Here is a 24,321-nt window from a genome sequence, read left to right as displayed (position 1 = left end):
CCTGGATCTATACCCCCTGAATACCAATACCATAACCATGTCTATATTACACGTCATGACGTACATATATTTAGAAAAGATAATCCGAAAGATGGATTTTGCATCACCTGTCTACAGAATCAATTGGCAAGACCCTAGTATCTTTTCAGGTAGATGTATCTTCCTGATCTTTGTATGTACACATTTAGCAAGTCATGCACTTTTACTAGTTCACAAAAGTATAAGTACCATAATTATTGACCCGTAGTTAAATAATAATTATTATAATAATAACAACAGTAGTAATAACAATAATAACTATAGTAATGATAACAACAATTTTAAATGTAAATATGTATATGTTTGTATGTAGTATGCTTAAGCGGATATTATACCTTGATGGCATTTGCAGCAATAAAGAAATTGAATTGAATTGAATTACATGAGAAGTATACCTTATTCGGTTGAAATACAGGTACACAGTTTTAACAGTAAGGCGAAATGTTTAGGCTACAAATATACATGCTGTTTTATAATCTATAATAATAATAATAATAATTAATTAAGCACAAGAGTTTTACATTGTCCACGAGCACAGAGACCAACTTCAATGGAAACAATGAAAATGCGATAAATACCATACTTTTTTTTAAAATTCTAGTTACTTTAGTTTCCAAGATTATGAAAAGCAAACTAATTGGCAATATAAATTATAACACAATTGTGCTTTGACAACTAATTTGAATTGTTAGGGGCACTTTGGTGGATCAATACGGTAGTAATGAATCGTTCGTTTAATTGCAAGGTTAAGTTTGTAGAATATAAATGTGTAAACTACGATGTTTCATTTCAAATAAGTTTATGTAATATGTCATTCTAAATATTGCAACACACGGCGTGCAATAATTGACTATCGATCAACCTGATCATTGATCAATACATTTTACTCAGTAGTCGTGACTATATTTCATTACACACGTCAAACCTGAATAGGCCTACATGGATAGCAATTTTGACCTTAATAACGACACGCACGCGGCGACCCCCCCCCCCCCCCCTCTTTATATAAGCCAAAAATGACTTGTAATGACGACGACTTTAAAACCACCACGATATTTATATAATAACATAAGTATATCAACAGTAATTTGAAACAAGTACAACAAGGGTCATAATTATCAAACATAAATTCGGCGCGCGAAGCAGCTTCGATTAACGAGTGAAGGTCTTTACCCATCATGGGGGTTTAGTCCATGTGTGTTGTTTTCGTCTATTTAAAATTCCCATTTCTGTTGCCTTTAAAATAAGTCCTCAAAATATAGTGGAAAATGTCACTTTTTTATAGGCTAGTACCTCAGTTTTCATATTTAAAATATAAATTGTTAATACATTTATAATAACGCGAGAGTGCCATTTCCGACCATAGAGAGGTGTCATTTTCAAAATCGCATCAACTCAGCCCCACCATGGTATGAGGGTGTGGACTCTCTATAGTTGCGCCCCAACGAGTCCCTCCACCCCCTCCACCACCCGCCCCTTCAGAAAATCCTGGACCTGCGTTAGTTGTGTAAATAAAATGCACCAATAACAACCAAATCTTTCTTTACAACTAAACATAAAAATAAAATGTACATAATAATCTTCCCTGGCAGAAGTCAGTAACGGCGTTCCATAAACGACAGCAAAGCAGACGTAACAGTAGTTTTATTTCCTTTGTGCTAACTTTGTCACGCCCCCATCTGAGCCTTCGACACACTTCACAGAACAATCCTATATCAGCTGCGACAATTTTTCAGGTTCAGGTAGACAATAACAACAAAGCAACAAGTACAGTACGCGGGAAGTATATGCCTTGGTTTATTGCACAACGATTTCATTTAATCCAAATATTTACACCGAACGTTTACATGGTTAACTTAGATTTCATCTTATCAAGAAATTCAATCGGTTTCGTAAATTGTAAGGTGGAGGATATTATTTTCTGGAAGACAAAAGGACCGCTTGACAACAGACTGGATAATAACACTACCACGTGCGGAAATAAGCTCCCGTTCAATCTTTTATTTAAAGGTAGGGGAAAATCAAATGGCAGTATATAACAATAATAACAGTGAATGGAATAGTGTGTATGAAACAGATACAGCATACGCCGCACACTGTCTTCTTACTTTAGCTGCTGCGAAAAAGAGAACGTGCTCAGAAAGGCAGTGCTTAAAACAGTCGGTCGACCTAGGCCTACAACACGAGGCTAAACAGGAAGCTGCTAAGCACTGTGAACAAAATAACAACACGGACGAAAACGAGGTGTCAGTTGTGTCTGTAGCCCGTATTCTTGCCGATTTAAAGTGCTTTTCTCCAACCCCACTTGACTGCCCACCGTCCCCGACACATTCGTTAGATTCTGGTTGTTTAGAAAATTTTGATAGTGGTTATTCGGAGAGTGATCAGTCGAGATCTGGAACACCTGTCGAGATGGACAAGCAACGTGGTGGAGGGAAACAAAGGGCCAGGCGAAATCGTTCAAGAAGCGCTGGTAGAAGCCCGGTGACCCCAAAGAAGCACGAATGTCACTACGCGAATTGCAGTAAAGTGTATGGCAAGTCTTCACATCTTAAAGCTCACCTAAGGACACATACAGGTAAATTAATAATTCATTGTTTTTTTAATCGCTATCTTTCTTTGCTTCCTTTGTCATGTAATAAGCCTAGCCTAGAAAAATGATTTTATTTTTTTTTGTTTAAATAATAAAAAAAAAATATTGCCAAGTTTGTGATGGACATTGCGCACAAAACACAATTTTTATTTAATCTGTATTAACTTCATTTTATGTGTTTTTAAAATTTATTTTGCACTTTTAAATGAACATAAATAATGTTAGGTAAAGTGGTATACAGTATATGTATATTATTGTATACACCGTTGTGTATTTATAAAATGCTGTACTGAGATACAGTACAATGATCAGTTATATGTTTTATTGAAATGGGGCGTGGCATTATTTTTCCTATCATTATGTGCCATAATGATTGACTTCAATAATGATTCTTTTCCTTATAGTTATACTGTATCTTAAAAATTACGTAATATATATACTGATGTTTACCACACTATGATGTCATATGTAGAATATTCTGTCCATGTTATCTGATTGAATTTGAGAGGCAGACATGATTTTTCGTAAACAAATAATAAATACATTACAGCAGCAGCCGATCCAGGATTTTTAAATAGGAAGAACTCAGCAGGGCCTGTAATAGTTCTGACGTCAACATTTTGGTGGGGTTAATCCCGCCTATGTTAAGCTCTGTCTACACTATCAGATCAAAAACAGTGTGATGTGCCCAAATATGGTAGTGATATGACATCATCATGTCACATAAATTTTGATAGTTTAGACAGAGCTTTACACACATAGGTCCATGCATTGACAATGGGTACATTGTTTTCAATGTACAGGTTTTATTTTTGTGAAAATACTGATTGTACTAGCTACATGATCTTTGATCTTTAGTAAACTATTTCAAGTATAAAATAAGAAAATAAATAAATGTTAGTTGAAAAATCTACTACTTTTGAGAAATTATAATTCAAAATGGTTATATATATTTTTTGTTATAGGTAAAAGGCCTACCAGTATCCATTCCAATCAATATTTTTTGTGGGGATGTACCCTTTATAGTGTAAATAGGTTAATTATGGCCATTAATTGTGTTTACATGTTTATCCTCAAACCTCTTTATAAATATAGTTATCATAATGATTCTTAAATGTAAATAAATAAATTATACTACTTAACCTGTCTAGTAGTAATATTTATAATCTTTTCTGTCTCAGTTCATAGAAAATGTGGGAACCCAGCATGGCATTAAATAGTAATTGGTTGGCCATGAAACCCCTTTGTTCTGCCTATGGGTTACACCTCACTTGATAAGATAAACAAAGTTGAAAGAAGGAAACTTTTCCAAATTTCTTTGTCCCAAAAGCACATGGCTTTGAGGTTTTACAGACAAAGTAGTTACTGTTCATAGTACTAAACATTGTAATAATGATAAACCTTTTAAAGGTGCTTGTGAAATGGTGTTATTCCATTTTAAGAAACACTAAACTATCCAAGCAATACTGGTATCATACTGAATTACTGTAATATTATGTTTAAAACAATAAAAATGATTAATATGTGAAAAAAATCACAACAAAGACTTCTTTTTTCAAACTGAAATATATTATTTAATTTTTTTGTTAAATTTGTATCAATATTGCTATCGGAGGCGGATCCAGTCGGTTTGCGCTTTTGATGCGCACTACCCTGTGATGAAAATTGAAATTAAATTGTGAACTATTTTTTTATCTATTTGACTATTAATGTTAACGTTTGCCATTTGATCCGCCCCTGTGTATAAATATTAGCTTTCCTCATGTCCCATATTATTTTACCTATATTTTAACCCTTTGAAGATGTGGCCTGTATCCCATATAAGAAAATTTACTGTCCAAGGGTGCGAGGCCTGTATATGTAGCAGTTGACTTTTTGGGGTCACTGAATTGCACTTTTTGAGCATTTGACCTTTGACCTAGGCACAAAAAACTGCAATTTTTCGGAAAGCCAACACATAACAATAAAACCAACAACATTTGCAGAAAGATACAGTCATAAAAATGTATTTTGCATTTTTCCTAAATTTATTAAAAATACCTTATTTAGCCTTGGTCACTTGGGCTAGAAACCTCGGTCTTCAAAGGGTTAAGACAATTTTTTAATAAAATAGGAAATATTACAGTATGTAGCCACACCTTTTTTACAACCAATAGGAGTGGCAGTACTGTATCAAGATAGACTAATATTTGGTGTTTCTTTTTTCTGTGTTTTTAGGTGAAAAGCCGTATCCGTGTACATGGACAGACTGTAACAAACGATTTGCTCGATCGGATGAACTTGCTCGTCACTATCGAACACATACGGGTGAAAAAAAGTTTGCGTGTCCATTGTGTGATAAGCGGTTTATGAGAAGTGACCACCTCTTGAAACATGCGCGGCGACATCCAAATTTTCAACCGGAGATGATACAGAGGCAGCGGGAAAGCAATAACACATCACCATGAGGTGCATCTACCGAGGCCTACACTGCATCAATAAGGACTGTTATATATACCACATAACACTATAAGGCTATTGGTCATACAACCATGCATGTGATTTTTAAATTTTCTATGAGCACTGTTGACTGTGCTGATAGTCAACTTTTATTGTGAGATTATCAGCATGTTGACTGTGCTTGATATAATTCTTCGGCTATCGGCATGGTTAGCTGTAGGTTGACTGTGTGTCTTTGTTTCTGACTATCAGCAAGGTCAACAGTGTGTCAAATGCTTGTTTTGTATCCTTGGCATGTAGTACAGTAAACTAAGGGTATGTTCAGACTCACGGAGTTACGGTGGAGTTATGTAAGCGGCGTACATATTTTTGATTAGATTAGCGTTAGGAAGCTGGTACTCCGCGCCAGTGGCGTTAATAACTCTAGCGGGAGAGGGTAGATTTCATACCGCTAATCCAGTGATGCATCAGTGATTTCAACCTTAACCAATGAAAATACACGACCACAATTAGCAGACAGCAACTACATACCCGTACCCTATGATACGACAGCGAAATAGCTATGTCAAATGTATTTTCAGGTTCAGATTTTAAAGAACAGTAAAGTTGGCGTCAGTGATATGATATTTTCATAAATTAAATCAATTAATCAGATAATTGTCCGTGTAACAATTACGTTTTAAATTGTTTTGAATTAAAATGCAATTCTACAAGTAGTAAGAACAAATCAGTATATTTGAAGGTAACATTATATTAATAAAAATAGCAAAAAACAATGTAAAAGATGTAAACTTTCATGCATTGTCATGAATGTATACATATAGTTCTATCTGCTTTGACCTGATCAGCAAGGCATTGGAATGTTGATCGTTGTGTCTGAACACCTTGGCTTTTAACGCCACGGATTACCGTACGCCTTGCGTAGATAACTCCACCGTAACTCCGTGACTCTGAACATACCCTAAGTGCATGGTCATATATGTATCGAAAAAGTGCCAATAGAATAGCATGGTTGACCATGCCAAGCAATATATAGTAGTAGTAATAGACATACAACCTTTAATTTTGTACTCTCTCAAGGTAAAAGATTACGCCTCAAAACATGGAGCTGTGGGGTAGACGTACAGTATACAGTACATTCTTGATTGTGATTGGAATAACTCGGACTGTTGAAGTAGGTCCAAGCAAAATGTTTAATTTATTATGTGTAACTAGGCTACATGGATTATTGTTAGGTCTTTTCCGACATCAAACAATTGTATCATTTATATAAACATTTTTCACTGATGTCATATACAGGGATTTCCCATACAGTACTGTATTTATGAAGTACCCCCTCTATTATTGAGATAGGTTCATAGAAATGTGAAGGTTTGTGAACTTCCTGTGGTTCAGACATTTCAAGGGCATAATCAACAATCCCTTGTGTCTGTGCCATGTGCTCAATTCAGAAAGTGCCAAAATGTTCACAATAAGGAGTGGTATAAAACCAACTCTAATTTAAAATGGGAGTGGAAATTGAGATTGTTATTTTTTAGGCTAAATACACACAAAAATGTATTGTATAGTTTCTCAACCATTCCTCATCAAATTTTTGAAGCCAAATTATTTTTGTTCTTTTGTTTAATATTGTTTTGTCATATTCAGTAAATTAGTCACTTTTTTGCATTAAAATTTCATGGTTGCAATCATCATCAGGTGAAACTAACATTTTCTTTATTTGGCATTAAAATGTTATTTTGCAATTTAATTTAAATCTGCAACCTTTCTTTGTATGTATTTATTACAGAAAAGTTCTAAATGTTTTTGTAACTATTTGAGTAATATTTAGTTATTTATTACTTTAAATTGCAAGCGCATGCAATTATTTGTATAATATACTTGTTTTATACAATGGTTTGAAAATTAAATTTGAAGAGTTCAAATAATAATGAAATAGGAATGAGATAATGATATGATTAGTTTAAAGGTAACATTTGTATTTTAGACCATAAACTAAATGTGACCCACTCACAACTCACATTATTCTGGAACTGGTATTAAAACTGTTGACTTTGTACAGGAGCTCTGTCTACACTATTAAACTAGTTTTCAGACAAAAAAAGTATGATGTGCCCAAGTATGGTAGTGATGACATCTTCATATCCATATATGGATGGGCACATCACATTTTTTGTCACATAAAGTTTGATAGTGTAAAAAGATCTTAAGATAGTATACAGTAATAATGAACAAACATGTAAATATAATTTAGAATGATTAAATGTACATAATTGAAATAGTAGCCACAACAGAAGTACAGTATCTAGGCCTATTATCCATATGATAAGGAATGTCTGGTTTTGAGAGGGTTGTCTGAAAGTTGTAGAGAGAACTTAAATATGATTGTAAATAATTTTTATTCGATGAAATAATTATAACATGGATAAATTAGTAAAGTGATACTTATTTCAACATGAGATAAAATAGCAGCTGAATGACAGAAGTATAAGATATGTGATATGTCAGTGGTGTGTGTACCATGCCAGACAGTAAAGAGGAAAAGCATAATTTGAGGAGGGTACATATTTTTATAAATAGCTTTTACAGTGAAACACCTAAAGGGACACCATTCAGGACCAAAAAAACTGTCCTCTTGATAGGGATGTCCACTTAATAGAGGTTGATTGACCATGGTGTTAAAAGAGGTTAAAACATACATTTTCCTTCGTTCATTTCACAGGAATTTGTCCCTTTAATAGAGGTTTCCTTTAAAAGTATAATCCTTTATAACAGTTATAGCCTTCTTATGGATGTGGGGTTGTTAAGTGTGGGGAAGTGTAAACGTTATTGACGTCATTAAACGGTTATGACGCCGCTTGATACAACATTGTAAAGATGGGTGCTAAGCTCATAAAGGCAGAAAGATAAAATGTGTGTGCAATTTTTTTGTTGTCATAGAATGATATGAACCATGTGTAACCTGCGGGTCGGGTTATGTAGCCATGGTCTCATTGGAAATGGTATAATTTAATCTATTATTTTATTAGAAGAAAGATATGGAATAAGCGTTTATTCAATTCTGTTTATAGTTTTCATGTTTATATAATCTTTATAATAATCTAGTTTTATAGCAAATATATATTCTGTACATATCTTTTGTTGATTGTGAATTTTTCTTTTATTTAATTCTGTTTAGGGAATTTATAACAAAATTAAAAATGTAGGCCAACTACTGTAAGTTAAAAATGAATGGATTGAAAAATCTTGTAATTTATTTATTAAATATCGACAATGGGGATAAGTGCCAAAATAAAACTGTTTTAGAGACCATCATAATAAATTTGTTTAGTTTTTTATTTTCATATAGTATTTATGTTTTGAGCAGCTAAAACAATAATGATGATGTGTCATTTATCATGATAGATTGATACAGTACTGTACATTTCTGACTGTGGTTTTATTGTAATTTAAAATATTTATTCCATCTCCAAAGCTATACCATCAAAGATGCATCATGGCTTAACTCCCCAGACAAACTTTTGGAGCATGTTCAGAAGTATAGTAAAACACACAGACAGAAAGGAAGTACAGACGTACTGTACTGTGTGAGACTTCCTGTTAAAATGATAAGGGTTTTAATTGGAGGTTAAATAATTGATGCATGGAGAAACATGGTTGATGATAACAATTAGGAAATTAACCCACACATGTTTATCAAAATACAGTACTTAGTGTAAAGGGCTAATTAGAACTAAAAATATGACCTTTAATCAGAGAAGAGTTGTATTTCAACAATTTTATTGAAAGGCAGAACTTATGTTACAAAACATCCCATGCTTGGATAATAGAACCACTTTGGTGAGGTGAAAATAATAGTCACGATAAAATGAATGCCTAATTATTTTGTATTGTCCCTTTGACTAATTCCAAAAAAATAAAAAATAACAGATTTCGAAAAAAGGTGGGTCATTTTGAAGTATCATAATAGTTATTAACTATCACCAAAAATTTGTCAAAAAAAAAATCATTTAACTGAAATACAGACGTTTTTTTGTTAAAAAAAACTCTGACTTCCAGTCAAAGTTTTCGATCAAAACATACCCCATAATGAAACGCGCTTGTTTGGCTACTCTGTATGTATAATCATAAAACTTCCTCACGATCTGTGTGAAAACACCTTCTCAACCATGACGAGTTGTAAACAATCCTAATTAGCATATGCATAATGCATACTCGTGGTTTGAAATCTTTGTTTACTTTCGCTCACGACGATTTTCCAGACGAAATGAAAAAACTAATTTACCTGTTAATTACGTAAACTTGTTGCTTTTAGCTTGAATTTTCGACTTAAAGTGAATAACTTTAATATTACTTTAATATGGCCAATTTAAATTTAGAATATTTTGACCTTCATTTTTTTGTGTTTCAAGGGACAATACATCTTTAAGAAGAGCAAATATCAAAGCAAAAATGATTTGGATTTCATTACTGTATTGTAATTATCAGGAAAGAGTGGTTCACTCTTCCTTGTTATTATAATGAACCGTGCAGAAAGCATTCGATATTTATTGCATGGAGGAAATAATTGATTAAATCTATTTTGTTTAAATGCACTACTGCCCTCTATATCTAAAAACTTTTCGAAATATTGGCATCATGGACGTTAACTTCTGACCAATCAGATGCCACACACTGTGTGACGTGCGTACGTCGTGTCGTCACGGACCCCACACATAATCACGGCATCGCGCTAGTTATTAGCCTACGAGGAGATGGTGGTTTCGTTTAATCTAACTGGCTAAAGATTCTAGGGCTAGGCATACCTAGGCTAGCTACCTACGACCGGACCTACCAGCAGCCAGGCTCTTAAACTGGCCGTCAATGCTGCTCAAGTCAAGCTGTTAGACTTGCATATACACCTTTTAAAATGTGAGTTTGAACTGAACTCTGTAGGCCTGCCTTTAGACCTAGCCTAGCCTAGGCCTAGCCTAGGCCTAGTAGGAGGCTAGCAAGAGTGTGTGGTGTAGGCCTGGGCTAGGCGATCCTCCTCCACGTACACGTACCACTAAATAGTAGTAGTAGGGCCAAGTCTAGAGCCTACTAGCCTATAGGGTAGCCCTAGTAGGCTAGTTAATTAATTAGGGCCTAAAACTAGCCTAGCTAGGCCTAAACTACTACTAGGCCTAGTACTAGTCAGGCCCGTAGCCAGGGGGGTTTTTTGGGGTTCGGGCGAACCCCCCCCCTTTTGCGCGAACCCCCCTTTTACCAGCGAACCCCCCTTGAAAAACAAAGGCCCCACTTTCAAAATCGTGCAATTAATTATCAATTAGGCCTATAGCAGATTTTTTGGTCATTTTACTTCTACTGACTATGTTTAAATCGATCGAATATACAGAGTGTCCGATGTCAAATTCACTGCTGAGCGTGAGATCGAGAGATTGTTGAGAGATGATGGTTATAAATATGACAGAAAAATGGACTGACCAATCGCGTGCTTCGGCCGGGCTTTTCGGAACGCACAAGATCACGTTCAGTTCAGTTCAATCTTTTTGGGGATTTTTATTTTTTTCCTGGAAATATTTTTCATTAAACCAAAGAATTTCACTGTGTAAACTTGAATAAAAATGGTGCTGAGTTAAATTGGTACGTGTACGTAGGCCTACCGTATATTTCTGTGTATAAGACGCACTTTTGACACGCAAATTTGACCTCTAAATTTTACCCTAATTAATTTAATTACCAACCTACTAATAGTATACTTAAATTAATTAAAAATAGTGTACTACTCTGCAATGTAGGCCTAGCTAGTTACTCACTCCTGTTATTGAATTTTTAGTTAAGGTAAGCATTAGATATTCTACCCAGGCCTAGTAGTACTCTCTGAACTCGCGGGTGTGTATTCTCTAGCAGCATGCAGCATCACAGCGCAACACATTTATGGAAGAGTCCATTAATTACGGTGGTGTCACATTTTAATTACACAATAACTATGTCCCTTGATCACGGTGGTTTATTTTATTACATCTCTATGTCAACAATCACATAATTTTATAATCATGTAGGCAATAGTTCGTATGTCAAGCGATATCTAAAAGAGTGTGTTGTTATTGTGTTAAGTAGCTTCCCCTAATCTCATAATGTATATGGCCAACAGTGCTGGCCACCAGGCAAGGAGCACATGGTTAGTGCTCTCCTCTCCTCATATTGCTGTAATGCATGCATGGAAATAGGAAAGATTTTCATATAGGCCTACCCAACATGATATTCCTGGTTCATTATCAGCCCAAAAAACTGAACATCATTTGGATTGATTTTATAATGGTCATACACACAATAAGAAGGTATATATTTAAATAATATGAAATTAAAGTTACTTAAATAGACATAGGCTAGCCCTACCCACACAGTGCATCGTAACTGAAAAAATATGGGGATCTCCCTTTTCATTGAACGTTCAGTTGAAGTAGAGACTGATTACGATGTAATAATAAAGGAAATCAAACAAAATTATATCATTTGATTCTAATAAATATGTCTCAAATATCGTTGTTTTATTATTAAAATACCATTGTTTTGATTGTAAAATGTTTAAATTTCGGCCTAGAAATAAGTGCGTCTTATGCATCGACTACATAAAAAATACTAATATTTCAGTCTCCGTTATGGGTGCGTCTTATACACGGGTGCGACTTGTACACCGAAATATACGGTACTATTTGTTTTTTATGTTTATAGGATAAGAAATTATTTAAGGGCCTAATATAATATACTTTTTTGCAACAATAAAGCTGTATTTCATGATCAGTACTACTAACTTCCATAATACTGTACTAGCCTATATAATTTCTCTGCATAACTCAGATTTGAGTAGGTAAAAAATGTCTCTGTAAGCTGATTAAAACAACTGAAATTGCTCTGAGAGCCAAAGCTTCCGACCGGGGGCCCTTGGCGGCCCCCTGGCCCCCAGCCTACAGTTGCTCGCTGCGCTCGCAAAATACTTCGTGTCAAGAAAACCCCCCTCTGATGCATTCTGGCTACGGGCCTGGTACTAGGCCTAGCCTAGGCCTACTATTACTAACTAGGTAGGTAAAAGCCCATGCCAGGCCCTAGATTAGTTGCCTACATAACCATCGGCATAGGCCTGGCCCTAGACTAGCTAGATCTGCTCTAGACTAGGCCTATAAGGCTCTGGCCTTAGCTATGCCTAGAGGCGGGTCTTTCTAGTAGGCTAGGTAGCCTGTTAGTATTACCATCTTGCCAGACCTAGCTAGTGACGTTTGATAACGAGGCCTAGCCTAACTAGGCCTATTAAGGTTTCCTTTATACTTATAATGTTACTGTTAGGTTCCGGGTAAGGCGAACATTAATAAAAAGTGGTTGAAACCTGAACATAATCCTAAATATGGATAATACAGCAGCACCTCTAGCCCCAGGCCCGTAGCCAGGGGGATTGTTTGTAGGCAACTAACCGCCCCCCCCCCCCTTTTGCACGAACCCCCCTTTTACCAGCGAACCCCTCCTTGAAAAACAAAGGCCCCACTTCCAAAATCGTGCAATTAATTATCAATTATAGAATACTGTAGTGTACTATATAATTTCTTTGCATAACTCAGATTTTAGTAGGTAAAAAATGTCTCTGTAAGCTGATTAAAACAACCAAAATTGCTCTGAGAGCTGCGCTCGCAAAATAATTGGTGTCAAGAAAACCTCCCTATGATGCATTCTGGCTACGGGCCTGTGCCATACTTTTATTGCTTCTTTGTTGTTTATATACTAATATACTTTTTTCCAGAAAAATAAGAAACTGCAGGCCTCAATCAACAAAGCAAAGATATGGATTGTGAAATGGTTTGTAATTTCAAGAAATGCCGCAAGCAGTTGTCAGGTTTTGCATGGGTGACATCATGTTCTCGTATCCTTCGAAAATAACACTACTTTTCTAAGTAGATAAATTATTTTACTGTAATACAGTATCCTTGTTTATCAGTGTTGTTCTTGAGTTTCTCTCATTAACATATTTTTAGATATATTTTGTGACGAAGATGGATCCAGAGAATTTAACAAATCTTATTCCTGTCCAGCTTGTAAGTTTAAAAGAAAAACAAAAACTATTTTGATTTTTTAAAATGTATACTATTATTACTATTGGTAAACACAAAACTACTTGAAATATGCTATTTTTTCTCACTGAAAAAAAAATTAACATAAATAATGATTTCACTTAATATTAAAAGACAGCATAACCAAAAATCATGTTGTCTGACAGAAATTTGGCTTCTGTTGACTATTTTTCCTTTAAATTAGAAATTTTTCAGGTAAATTAGTGATCTTTTGTTTTTCAATCCATTTTTAGAAGAACTATTATGTAACATTAAATTAAAAATAAAAAAATTGTTTACTAATTTTTTCAAGGTTAACTATCTATGCAGTTGTTTGTCTAATAATAACAAAATGACTTCTGTTTTAACAGGCGAGTCAAGTTTATCAGGTAAACTGGACATCATTCGGATTGACCTGTCTCCAAGTGAACAGTACAAATCAATGGTCCTTGCAGGTCAGAGACCAGAGGTTGCCATAGAGGTTTGTGCAAGAGCTATAGCCTTTTGGACTTATCAGGTTTGCACTTTGACATTTGACCTTATAGGACCAAACTACATTCATACTTTTTAATTTTACATACAGTAATGCAAAATCATATAAAGTCCATGAAACGAAATTTAAATTAAATATTTTAAAACTATTTTTGGTAGAAGTAACATGACTCCAAAACGGTACTGTAGTGGAGCTGTAACAGCTTGCCTTCCAATTCAAAGCTCTAGTTTTTAATCTAGTGCCTGTAACTCACGACTCTTTCAACTCCACTCTCTAAGCCTCAAATGAGATTAGTTTATAAGCCTGATAAATTTTTATTTAGTTTATCCATCCTGTAATAAAATTTTTAAAAATGCAGGTGCCATCTTTAATAAAGTGCGAAAAACAAAATAATTAATCATGCCAAATGCGTTTTAAGCGGTTATAACTATAAATTAATAGATATATACAGTACAATGTATATTTTAAAGGATCTACATACTGTACTGCGTGTATTCTTTTCATTAAATGTAATTTCACTCTTCCCTGAGCAAGCAAACAACAACAAATAAGAAGATAAATGTAAAACAAGTATAAAAATGGATGTATGCTCACATAATATTTTCTAAAAATATGTAAATTATAACTAAGACTTGTTTTGTAAATATGTTAATAGGTCTACAGTTTTATATGTAATTATACTCCTCAAACTTTTTAATAGAATCATCAAGAGAAAGTCTTCCAAGAATACACCATCACTAAAACCAAGGACAAACAGTCTCAAATGGAAAAGTATTATGATCAAGTTGTATCCCAGACACAGGCTGAAATAGATGCTCTTAAAAGCCAGATCTCTAGTAAGAATTTCAATACTATATACAGTATTATACAAATTATAATGGATGTTTATGAGTTGGATGGTGAGAATATTTCATGACTTGACAAATTGACTGCTCTATTTTTAAAGAGGCGCGAGTCGAGTTTAAAATAGAGCAGTCAATTTTTCAACGAATAAAATATTCTCTCCATTCAACGAATACAAAACATTCATTATATGTTTTTAACACACCTACCTAATTCATCCATCGTAAATCATTGACGAATGCTAGTCCGGTCAAAAACAGTTATAGACGGCGTGCAAAGCAAGTTGATTTCCGAATGCGATAAACAATGTCACTAGGCAAAAAAGCTGAACATGCATTAGAGCTGTTCATTATCACCATTAAATATTACTTTTCCATGAGATAGAGCTAATTCCAAATGACACGCGATGCCTAATTAACTAATCAAATTGCATGAATCCAATCAGGTGTTATACATTTAATATCTTTGGTGTAAATTAGGTTGTGTGCAGCTGCTATGCTTGGTATCAAATCTTAGGTTTAAACAAAATAATGGACAATATTAGCCTTGTAAATAGCAAAATTGAGGTGAAATTTTTTATCAAAAAAGAAATGAAACAATAAAAAGAGAATGAATAGATACTGTATGTGGTTAGTTATTTTGCACATTCTAAAGTACTATGTCATTGTACTGTACTATAATTTATTTCAACCTTCCAATTATAATCTTCCAAACCTCCTAGCCACAAGAAAGGAACTCGAAAATACAGTGAAGCGACTGAATGAAGTTTCTTCAAAGTTGATGGAGAGGAACAGGCAGTACCAGAAGCTACAGGTTAAAATCTTCTGTAATACATTTTAGTTAGGCAATCATAATATCATAACACACTACAGTGTGTATCTTTGGGATTGTGCATTTATTATTTACCCAAGTATTGCACTATAAATATATAGTAATTACAACTACACAATTCTTCTTTATTTCAGAGCATGTATGATGCACTTAGACGGTGAGTCACCACTGTTTGTAATTTTTGTTTTAAAAACCCCAGGAAGGCGTAAAAAAAAAATTTTCTTTTCACAATAAATTTCCTGCCAAAGCTTTATCTATTTTTAAACCATGATAAAATGTTAAAGCATAATCACATAATTTATTGTGGACCTTATTTTACATTTCAGTCGAAGTTTATCTGTGAATAACATTTCATCATGTGGACAGTCAAGTCAATCAATGCACGCTTTTCCTACCGATGTCAGGGGTAAGAACAATCAACTTAAGCTGTGTTCACATTTAAAAGAACTCCTAACTTGCGTTACATTTGTCAATCAATGCATGCTTTTCCTACCGAAGTCAGGGGTAAGAACAATCAACTTAAGCTGTGTTCACATTTAAAAGAACTCCTAACTTATGTTACATTTGTCAATCAATGCACCCTTTTCCTACCGATGTCAGGGGTAAGAACCATCAACTTAAGCTATGTTCACATTTAAAAGAACTCCTGACTTATGTTACATTTGTCAAGTGATGCATTCACATGTGAAATCTGAAATAAGTCCATGTCAACATTAATTTTGTTCACCTTGCTACTAAGGCTATGTTCAGACCCATGGCGTTAGACCGTTTTAGCGTACAACGTTACTAGCAAGGTCACATTACAAACCGCAGAGAAAAAAATTAGGTGTTCAGACCCATAGCGTACGATTATCGTTACAACGGAAGTGCGTCATTCAGGTTGGTTCTAGTTGCATATTTATGTGCTCTTACCCACGTGTTTTCATCATTATTTCCACTGTATATAGGCCTAGATCTCAGCCCTACAATTATGACAAAATTTGCCGTAAATAAAACATACCTCAGCATTTATTTAAGAAAAATATAGTAAAGCCAAATTTCTGTTTCTATTGTTTTATTTTGTAGTAAAAAAAACATTTTCCCCAGGCTCTTGTGTTTACGAAAATAAAGCAGGCCTCTTAATGATGAAGATGGAGATTGTGTTAACCAGTCAGTTAAAAAACCCTTAACTTGCTAATAAAAATGACACAGCTCCCCTTGTTTGTTTGCTGAATTTTTTAGAAGTTAGGGGGTTTTCAGCATTAAACTTGTCCAGTCTAGTCTGCCTTGTATATATGAATGAGTGACTTGATGTCCCACCACGCTAGTTTTTAGCTTGAATGAAATTCGTGAATGACTCTTATTAGCTAGGCCTAAAAGGGGACGGGATCGTAGTCACTATGTTTAAATACAAGGTGCATTTATTTATTTCATTTTGTTAGAAAATATAATGGTAATCAATTGATACATGTAGTTTGTAGCCTAGTTTTTTTTAACAGTTGTATTTGTAGCCTAGTTAGGCCTTAATTATTCTGGCCTTTTTGTTGTTAAAATCCATCTCTCCCCCATTGACAATACAAGATGTCAGCCTAGGTCAAACCTTGTTTCGCGTCATAACAGGAAACGTTCTGATTGGATACAACGTTGACTTACAGTAGCGTCGTACGCTAAAACGGTACTATCAACCGTTTTCCACTACAACGCTACAACCGTTGTACAACGTTGTACGCTAATCCCCAACTGTTCAGACACACATTCTTTTAGCGTCGTACGCTAAAACGGTCTAACGCCATGGGTCTGAACAGGGCCTAAAATTGAATCTGGGCTTCATGTAAACATACTGTAGATCAAGACTAATATTGTTATACGTATATTAATGATTTCTTTTTACTTTGCATTTCTCACATCTTGTAGAAGGCAGACACGACCACCATAGACCAACTCCATGTCAGCGTAAGTGAATTGATCAATTTTAACATATTTCAAGAGGGCGACCCATCCAGTATGAGCTGATTTTATGGGCCCTCAACAAGACATATAAAATACACACAAAAAAGGAAGCAATAGTTTAAAATGTACAGTACTACTACTATCATCAAAGTATAAATTTCTTTAAAATTCATACAGAGAAAAGAGAAAAACAACGGAAAAAACATTTTTATATCCAGAAAATCGTAATGTCAGGGCCTAAGCAAAAATATTGATAAATGCCATGTATGTAATAGATACTGTACTAGGAAAATGGATTTACAATGTTTGGATTATTATTTCAGAATTCGTAATGAATCCCACCAGTGAACGCCCAAGAAACATGGTTGATAATCTTGCAGATGTTCAAGACAGATTTAATTTGCAGATAGGTACACCGAAAGAGGCTACAAGGGTGCAGAATAAACATAAATGATACATTTCTATGTTGCGCTAATTCAAATGAAAATGTTTCACAGCATAAGCTGTGAAACATTTTCATCTGAATAATAGAGGTTTTTCAATTTTACAATCACATTATTACCACAAGTTCTGTAACATAAGACTCGCAACCAAATTAAAAGGCATGATTTTTATTTAGTTCATGGAACTTATTACAATTTTAAACAACATTTTCATTTGGTTATACCGGTAATTAGAAACAAATCAAACTATTCCTACACAATTATTTAGTACTCATTACAATATTCAGTTGCTATTAGTTTTTATCAGCTTTGGAATACAATGCTTCAAGTTCCTTTTGGGTCGTCTCATCCTTCTTCTGTTTTAGTTCCTCTGTCCCAGCAGTAACACCCCAAGCATCCGGTTTAGACAAAGAAGAACAATATGGACGGCCACTTGCTGGTTTCAAGTTTTTCCAATACTCTGGTCTGGCTCTGGAGATTAAAATGGTAACAAAATGAATGCATGAATACACAACCTTTAAATTCAAAATACAGTACTGTTTAACCATTCATTCAAGTAACATTTATTTCTTCTTTCTTTCAAATAAAATTTGACAAAAATAAAGTATTAAAACCAGCCATAATGCTTACAACAGGCCTATTCATTATCTTTATATCACTGCTCGTTAGGCCAAGATATTAAGCTATATTTGTAATATTATATTACATTACATACCTTGCTCTAACCCAAGGTTTTGTATGCATCTTCAGTCCTGCTCCCCAAAGTCCATGTTTTTCAGATGCAACTGGCAAGAAGCCTCTCTCCTTGGAAAGTTCCTCAGCCATGGCACGGGTATGGTATGGTTCAATACCACAGCATCCACCGATATAGCGTACTCCCATTTCATATGCTCTACGAGCAAATGCATGTGCTTCCCATCTGGTGATTATTCTAGGCTCCAAGCCTAGATACAAGATACAAAACACATGTTATGTTAAAGCTCTGTCTATACTATCAAACTGTGTGATGTGTAGTAGTGATATACCCAAATATGATAGTGATATGACATCATGTCCATATCGGCACATCACATACAGTTTGATAGTGTAGATAGAGCTTAAGGTAATAATAAGGTGCGTTCGTTTGAATATTGCATACAATAACCAGAATTTGCAGGCGTGTAAATTTTACTTACCGAATGGAAATTCTGGTAGATCAATGAAACCCTGGCGATTGCAATCTGGTGTTACGAACCCAAGCGGCTGAACCATCAAATGGCACTTGATACCTTTCTCGTCAAGGGCGTCCTTCATCAATTGAACAGCATCCAAGCAGATTTGTGGGTCAAAATGGCAGTTAATGCCAACAACATCAGCACCTGGAAAATATCACCAACAAGAATAGTTAGTCCAATATAACATACTTGTTTTCTAGTTTTAATTTAAACACCGCAATAATTTATTTTGAATATGATAAAGTGGGTGTTAAGTATATTAGTGTTGCCAAAACCAGTAGTACACTTGACAAGCTAGAAGCACGCTATCATTTCTGAATTGCCTTTAATTCTAATTGCTATGGCACCCTGTTTTTAGTAAGTTCTCTACTCCAAGTAGACAATACATATTGTATGCTTTGACTATACATTTATTCCAAATAGCCAGAGAGTGATCTACATGGTACTCCCGAGACTACAGTAGATAATTAACATAGATTTAACATCACGCACTGATGCATACATGTAGCTATTGGAAAAGGGAGTTCAGATTATTAACAATGTTTGCATGAATACATAGTACACCAACATCTCCCAATTTAGATAAATAATAAGTCCCTACTATGTCCTATTCACATTGCATTTTAGCATATACAGCGCTAACACAAGCATAGATGATGTACATATAGACCACTAATGCTTAATTAGAATGAGGTGGCCATATTATATGAAGATGTACAGTATTCATGACTGAGGTGCACAATTACTGAAACAAAGTTTTAATGTTTACAATTGAAAGTCGCTAAAAACATGAATTACAGTACATACACAAATAAATTCTATTTACTTCATTAAAGCAAACAAGCCCCAAATTAAGAAACCTCACAATATCATTTTATACAGTGCATTATAAGGAGATTATTTTTGTGTACGGTCCTGTGCAAATATATATGAAAGTTTCACAAAATAAAAGATAATGATTTGAGTTAAGTATAGTACAAGTATAGAAATATTCGTATCCAAGACTCTACACACAAAGACATACATGTACTCGGAGCTCTACGTACGAATAATCATGTTGGCCTACGTGGGCCTTAAAACACTTAACACATACACCTCATTTCACTTTGTTGACAAAGCCTAAAGAATTGTTAGGCCCTCCCATCTAACATATTAAGGGTGGCTACCATTAGAGGATATAATTTCCCTTTTATAACATGGGAAATCCCATTTTTATGAGAGGAAACCGCAAACCATCCACAAATTCAATAACTTTGATAAAAATAAAACTTGGGGTATATGTTGCAAATTCTTGATGTTTCCAATCATTTTCAAACAATTGTAGAATAAAAAAAAAAGAGTGCTAGATATTGAACTAGAAAACAACAATTTCCCCTCCCAGTTATCATGTTCAGCCCAACAATCTACCTGCGTTTGCCAACCTGATGGCACATTCTCCTGTCGACACCCCGTGAAGGTCGCCGTCAGGCCCGATGCAGAGCGAGGCAGCAATTGGGATGCCGGTTTTCTTTAGTACCTCAATAGCCCAACACGCCTCTTCAACATGTTCAAAGTACTACGATATGTTGAAAGGTGCAGAACAGGAAGAAAGATTTCACTTGTTAAAAACTTAAATATTACTAAAATCATAAACAACATTAACCCGCCCAAACCTATGGAATGCGTGGTCAAATTTGATGGAAAATCAACATTTGGTTTGTTTTTTGTTCAGAAAAACTTGACTAAAATTAACAAACTGACGCAGGTACAAAACCACCCTTAAATTTGTGTTATTTTATGCAATGATGACGATATATGGGTACTGTAAAGATGATCTAACCACCGATATGTACGCTAGTTTAGCATGCACCTCCAATTTTATGTACAAAGGGTGGGCCTATACCTGAGTCCGTATGGTAACTAGCCAAAAACATTCCATTACATCAACAATTTTTAAGTATTCATAGTTTCTGCTGTTTAATTTATAATTCATAATTTTGTGTAATGTTTTTTTTTTCCTCTGTTACTACAAACAAAATTTAACACAAGATTATATTAAATGGTAATAAACAAAATATTTTGAAACAAGATTACATTATATAGTGAAAACACTTGCAATTGACTACTACATTGATGTTTTTGCTGGTGAAATTTCCAATTGCATAAATGCTTGTTCAATGGCTAGGACTGTGTCAAGTCAAAAATATAAAACCAATATGCTAACCAATCCATACAGTGTTTCTTGGGTGGAACTTTGCTTATTTCAAAGTGCAAGGACTAGCAGCTTTAGTTTCGCAAGTGTCCACACGCCCACCACAATGACATCCAATCAAGTACACATATTACAAGTGTTTTCACTGTAGTTGCACAATATTGTCCAATGATAAAAAGTACTAATCTCACCTCAACAATTAGAAAGTCCACATTATTTTCTTTGAACACCTTTGCTTGTTTTTCAAAGATCTCTTGTACCTTTTCCTTCCCGGCACCACTCAGGTATGTAGGTGTCTGTGACACTCCACCAGCCATTAGTCCATTTATCTCTTCAGCTACCTCACGGGCAATCTTGCAACCAGCAGCATTGATTGAAGCTCCCTACAAAAACAAGTTTCTTTTCCTTCAGATTCTTGAAGCAAACATGATGTAAGATTACCATGTTTCAAATATAGATTTTGTACTATTACTCTTCTCTCTTACTACTGTATATACTGTGTATAAAGAAGTTATGCTACTAAATTTAAATTTTATGGTACAAGCACTATTTGACCGCTTGAAAATGTAGGGAGTGGGAGTGGGAGCATATCAACTATTGCATTGAGTTTTTTTATTTATTTAGGATAAACCATGAAAAGGTGCTAAAAGCAGTATTTACAAAAATATGAAAATATATGTGCTGTACATTAAAAACGCATCAATACAAAGCAATAAAATAGATCGCACAAAATACCAAAATCCATATAAAAAATTACCATTAAAATTCAATTGATTGTGAGTACCTATTACACATTAAACAAAAAAGTCATCATAAATTCACGTTTATAAAGTAAACAACTATCAGTAGGCTTACAATTAATAATTTTAACTATTTTATTATTTAGAGGCGACTTTCTTTTGCGACCTTTAATTGCGCCCCAACAAAGATAACGTGGGTAGGCCTACTAACTAGCGTAGGTACATACCGTGTAATTCTCTTGGGCTTTGTTGCCTCTATTAGCAAGCTTGTCATCACTAGCGTAGAATGTAAATGCTTGCATGACATCGGCGCCATTTCGGCCAAACTCTCGTGCAAGTTGACGTACTAAAAACAAAAATGTTTAACCAATCTGAAATTTGTGGCATTTGTTGACATGAATACAGTAAAATAATTATAATTTTAAACAATTTAGAATAAAAAATAGAAACATAGTACAATAGGTATACTGTAGAACAGGTTTTATGGGATGCTTTTTGAAGTTTAAATGTTTACTGTAAAGCTCCGTCTACACTACCAAACTTTATGTTACATATCACTACCATATTTGGGCACATCACTAGTTTTATAGTGTAGACAGAGCTGTTATTCAATCAATCAATAATATTGAGCGTTACCAGCTTCTGGATGTTCTATACATGCTTCTGGTGTCCATGGTCCAGCTTTTACATAACCACGTTTCTCCAATGCAAACACATACCCACCATCACCAATAACTACTTCTCCGGAATTTAAACGATCAAGAAATGATTTCTTTTCCTGAAAAAAAAATAATTTAAATGCAATTCATCCGTATACAGCCTATATAGGAGTTTACAATTTCTAAAATAAGGGCAAAAAACATACTTGAGCACAACTCATTGCTCTCCACAGATGACTAAAAAATTCAAGATTTAATTATCGGGAACGTATGGATTTTTATTGCATTATATTATTATTATTTACTAATACTATACATAATTTACTAAATACTAGCCTACAGTACGTAAATTAAAATGATGTGAATTATTTCAATTGAAGTTACTTTTTGTAAGGTGGAATAAACTTCACAGGTCAAGCCACCAGTATTCAGACAATTAGGTACTGTTTACAGTGTAGTTGGAAGTGTAAATATTAAAAATATAATGTTCTTAGTATTTTATTTACAGTAGTACTAGTACTAACTGATATCATTCCTGCTTGTAAGTGGTTGATTTTTAAGAGATCATCTGATCTTGGGTAGAGGTCCGAACAACTGGATCAGACCAGTTGTAGCTAGTGATCCAGGTCAGCGAAAATATGCGATAACGTCTTTTTTAAATATTAATAATAATATCCTAGTTAGAGAGGCTAGGCCTAGCTAGGCCTATTTAAGCATTTATAAACACGTTTTGGTGCTAATGCACTTTCACACTCTCTCTTGACCTTCAATCATCAGACACCACCAATCATCGGCGGCCAGCGCCCACAAAAGGGAGGAGCACACATCATAACAAAAACATTGGTTAATGCAAATAAATACTAGCCAGCTTACTAGCATAGCCATAGGTCCTAGGAGGCTATGGGGGTAGAGGAATAACAAACACAAAATTAACTTACCGCTCTGTATCTTGTTTGTAAGTCTGCCATCGCAAAAAATGTGTACTGTTAGTGTATACTATTTCGAGCTAAGGTAATTTTATTCTGCCTTTCGACGCTGCACGTTGTGTGTGTTCTCTGACCAACCAACCAGTTTATGCTAGTTAGTAAATCGGTGCCTTTTATATTTCAGACACGCTTCACGGATTCTTCACCGGGTAAATCAAGATGTAATAATTAATAATACAAACTCCTTTTTTATTTATGTGTCTCCGTTTTAGTCTTTATATCTATCTTTTTTTCTGTTACCATGTATTTATGTATTTCTTTTTTTTACATGAATAAAAAATATGTTGTCAACATTTATTAAACACAATGTTTAATAGTAGTGCTATCCCTGTCTAGTTTATTCAAATTATTCCGTTTTATCTTGGAACTGCCTAGAACTGGTTTAAATTGAGACACGTGGTCGACTGAAAACAATAACATATGGTACGAACATGATTCTTTACTCCATCCATGGGTACGATGTTTGTGTGGATGAGCATTTTTGTTTGTAGACTGTGATTTAATTTACACACACTGATTTATTCCATAAACGTACCTGTGTGTAAGAATGCTATTTAGTATTATTTATTAAAATTATTTATAGTATAAGATATTAAAATTATTCAATGTTTTAATTAGGAGTGGCATCGTCAGAGCATGGTCCATAGTCAGAGTGAGAGAAGGGTGTGGACAGGTCGGGCGTGCGAACAACCAACATTTTTGGAAGGGAATGATAACCCAATTTAACTTTCAAAAGTTAAAAAAACTATAATTTAGTCTTGTCCCGGTTGTTTGTAGGCCTATTTTCCACTAGGCGAATTTGTTCGCGCGCGAATCGAAAACGTCAGCTTGTACGCATGC

At 34.6% G+C, this 24,321-nt stretch overlaps 3 protein-coding genes across 3 annotated transcripts; 2 read left to right on the top strand and 1 right to left on the bottom strand.

The window, feature by feature from the left end:
- Window positions 1–1,745: 1,745 nt before the first annotated feature.
- LOC144854157 (uncharacterized) lies at window positions 1,746–8,379 on the top strand. Its single transcript, XM_078712052.1, has 2 exons — window positions 1,746–2,617; window positions 4,850–8,379. The coding sequence occupies exons 1-2, from the start codon at window positions 2,065–2,067 to the stop codon at window positions 5,077–5,079; spliced, it is 783 nt and encodes a 260-aa protein (XP_078568178.1). The 5' UTR covers window positions 1,746–2,064; the 3' UTR covers window positions 5,080–8,379.
- A 4,440-nt stretch (window positions 8,380–12,819) lies between these two features.
- On the top strand, window positions 12,820–18,023 carry LOC144854149 (E3 ubiquitin-protein ligase CCNB1IP1-like). Its single transcript, XM_078712046.1, has 9 exons — window positions 12,820–12,965; window positions 13,078–13,137; window positions 13,524–13,669; window positions 14,346–14,481; window positions 15,210–15,301; window positions 15,454–15,476; window positions 15,646–15,725; window positions 17,213–17,251; window positions 17,572–18,023. Exons 1-9 carry the CDS (start codon window positions 12,887–12,889, stop codon window positions 17,700–17,702), a joined length of 786 nt encoding a protein of 261 aa, XP_078568172.1. The 5' UTR covers window positions 12,820–12,886; the 3' UTR covers window positions 17,703–18,023.
- Window positions 17,844–23,589, bottom strand: LOC144854148 (betaine--homocysteine S-methyltransferase 1-like). Its single transcript, XM_078712045.1, has 8 exons — window positions 23,434–23,589; window positions 22,473–22,614; window positions 22,064–22,182; window positions 21,288–21,479; window positions 20,313–20,460; window positions 18,867–19,049; window positions 18,407–18,635; window positions 17,844–18,162 (listed from the first exon to the last, which is right to left on the bottom strand). The coding sequence occupies exons 1-8, from the start codon at window positions 23,461–23,463 to the stop codon at window positions 17,985–17,987; spliced, it is 1,221 nt and encodes a 406-aa protein (XP_078568171.1). The 5' UTR covers window positions 23,464–23,589; the 3' UTR covers window positions 17,844–17,984.
- Between the last annotated feature and the right edge of the window lie 732 nt (window positions 23,590–24,321).

Source organism: Antedon bifida, chromosome 10, assembly GCF_963402885.1.
Source record: "Antedon bifida chromosome 10, ecAntBifi1.1, whole genome shotgun sequence".
Classification (NCBI taxonomy): Eukaryota; Metazoa; Echinodermata; class Crinoidea; order Comatulida; family Antedonidae; genus Antedon; species Antedon bifida.
This window is presented reverse-complemented; position numbering and strand designations above follow the sequence as displayed.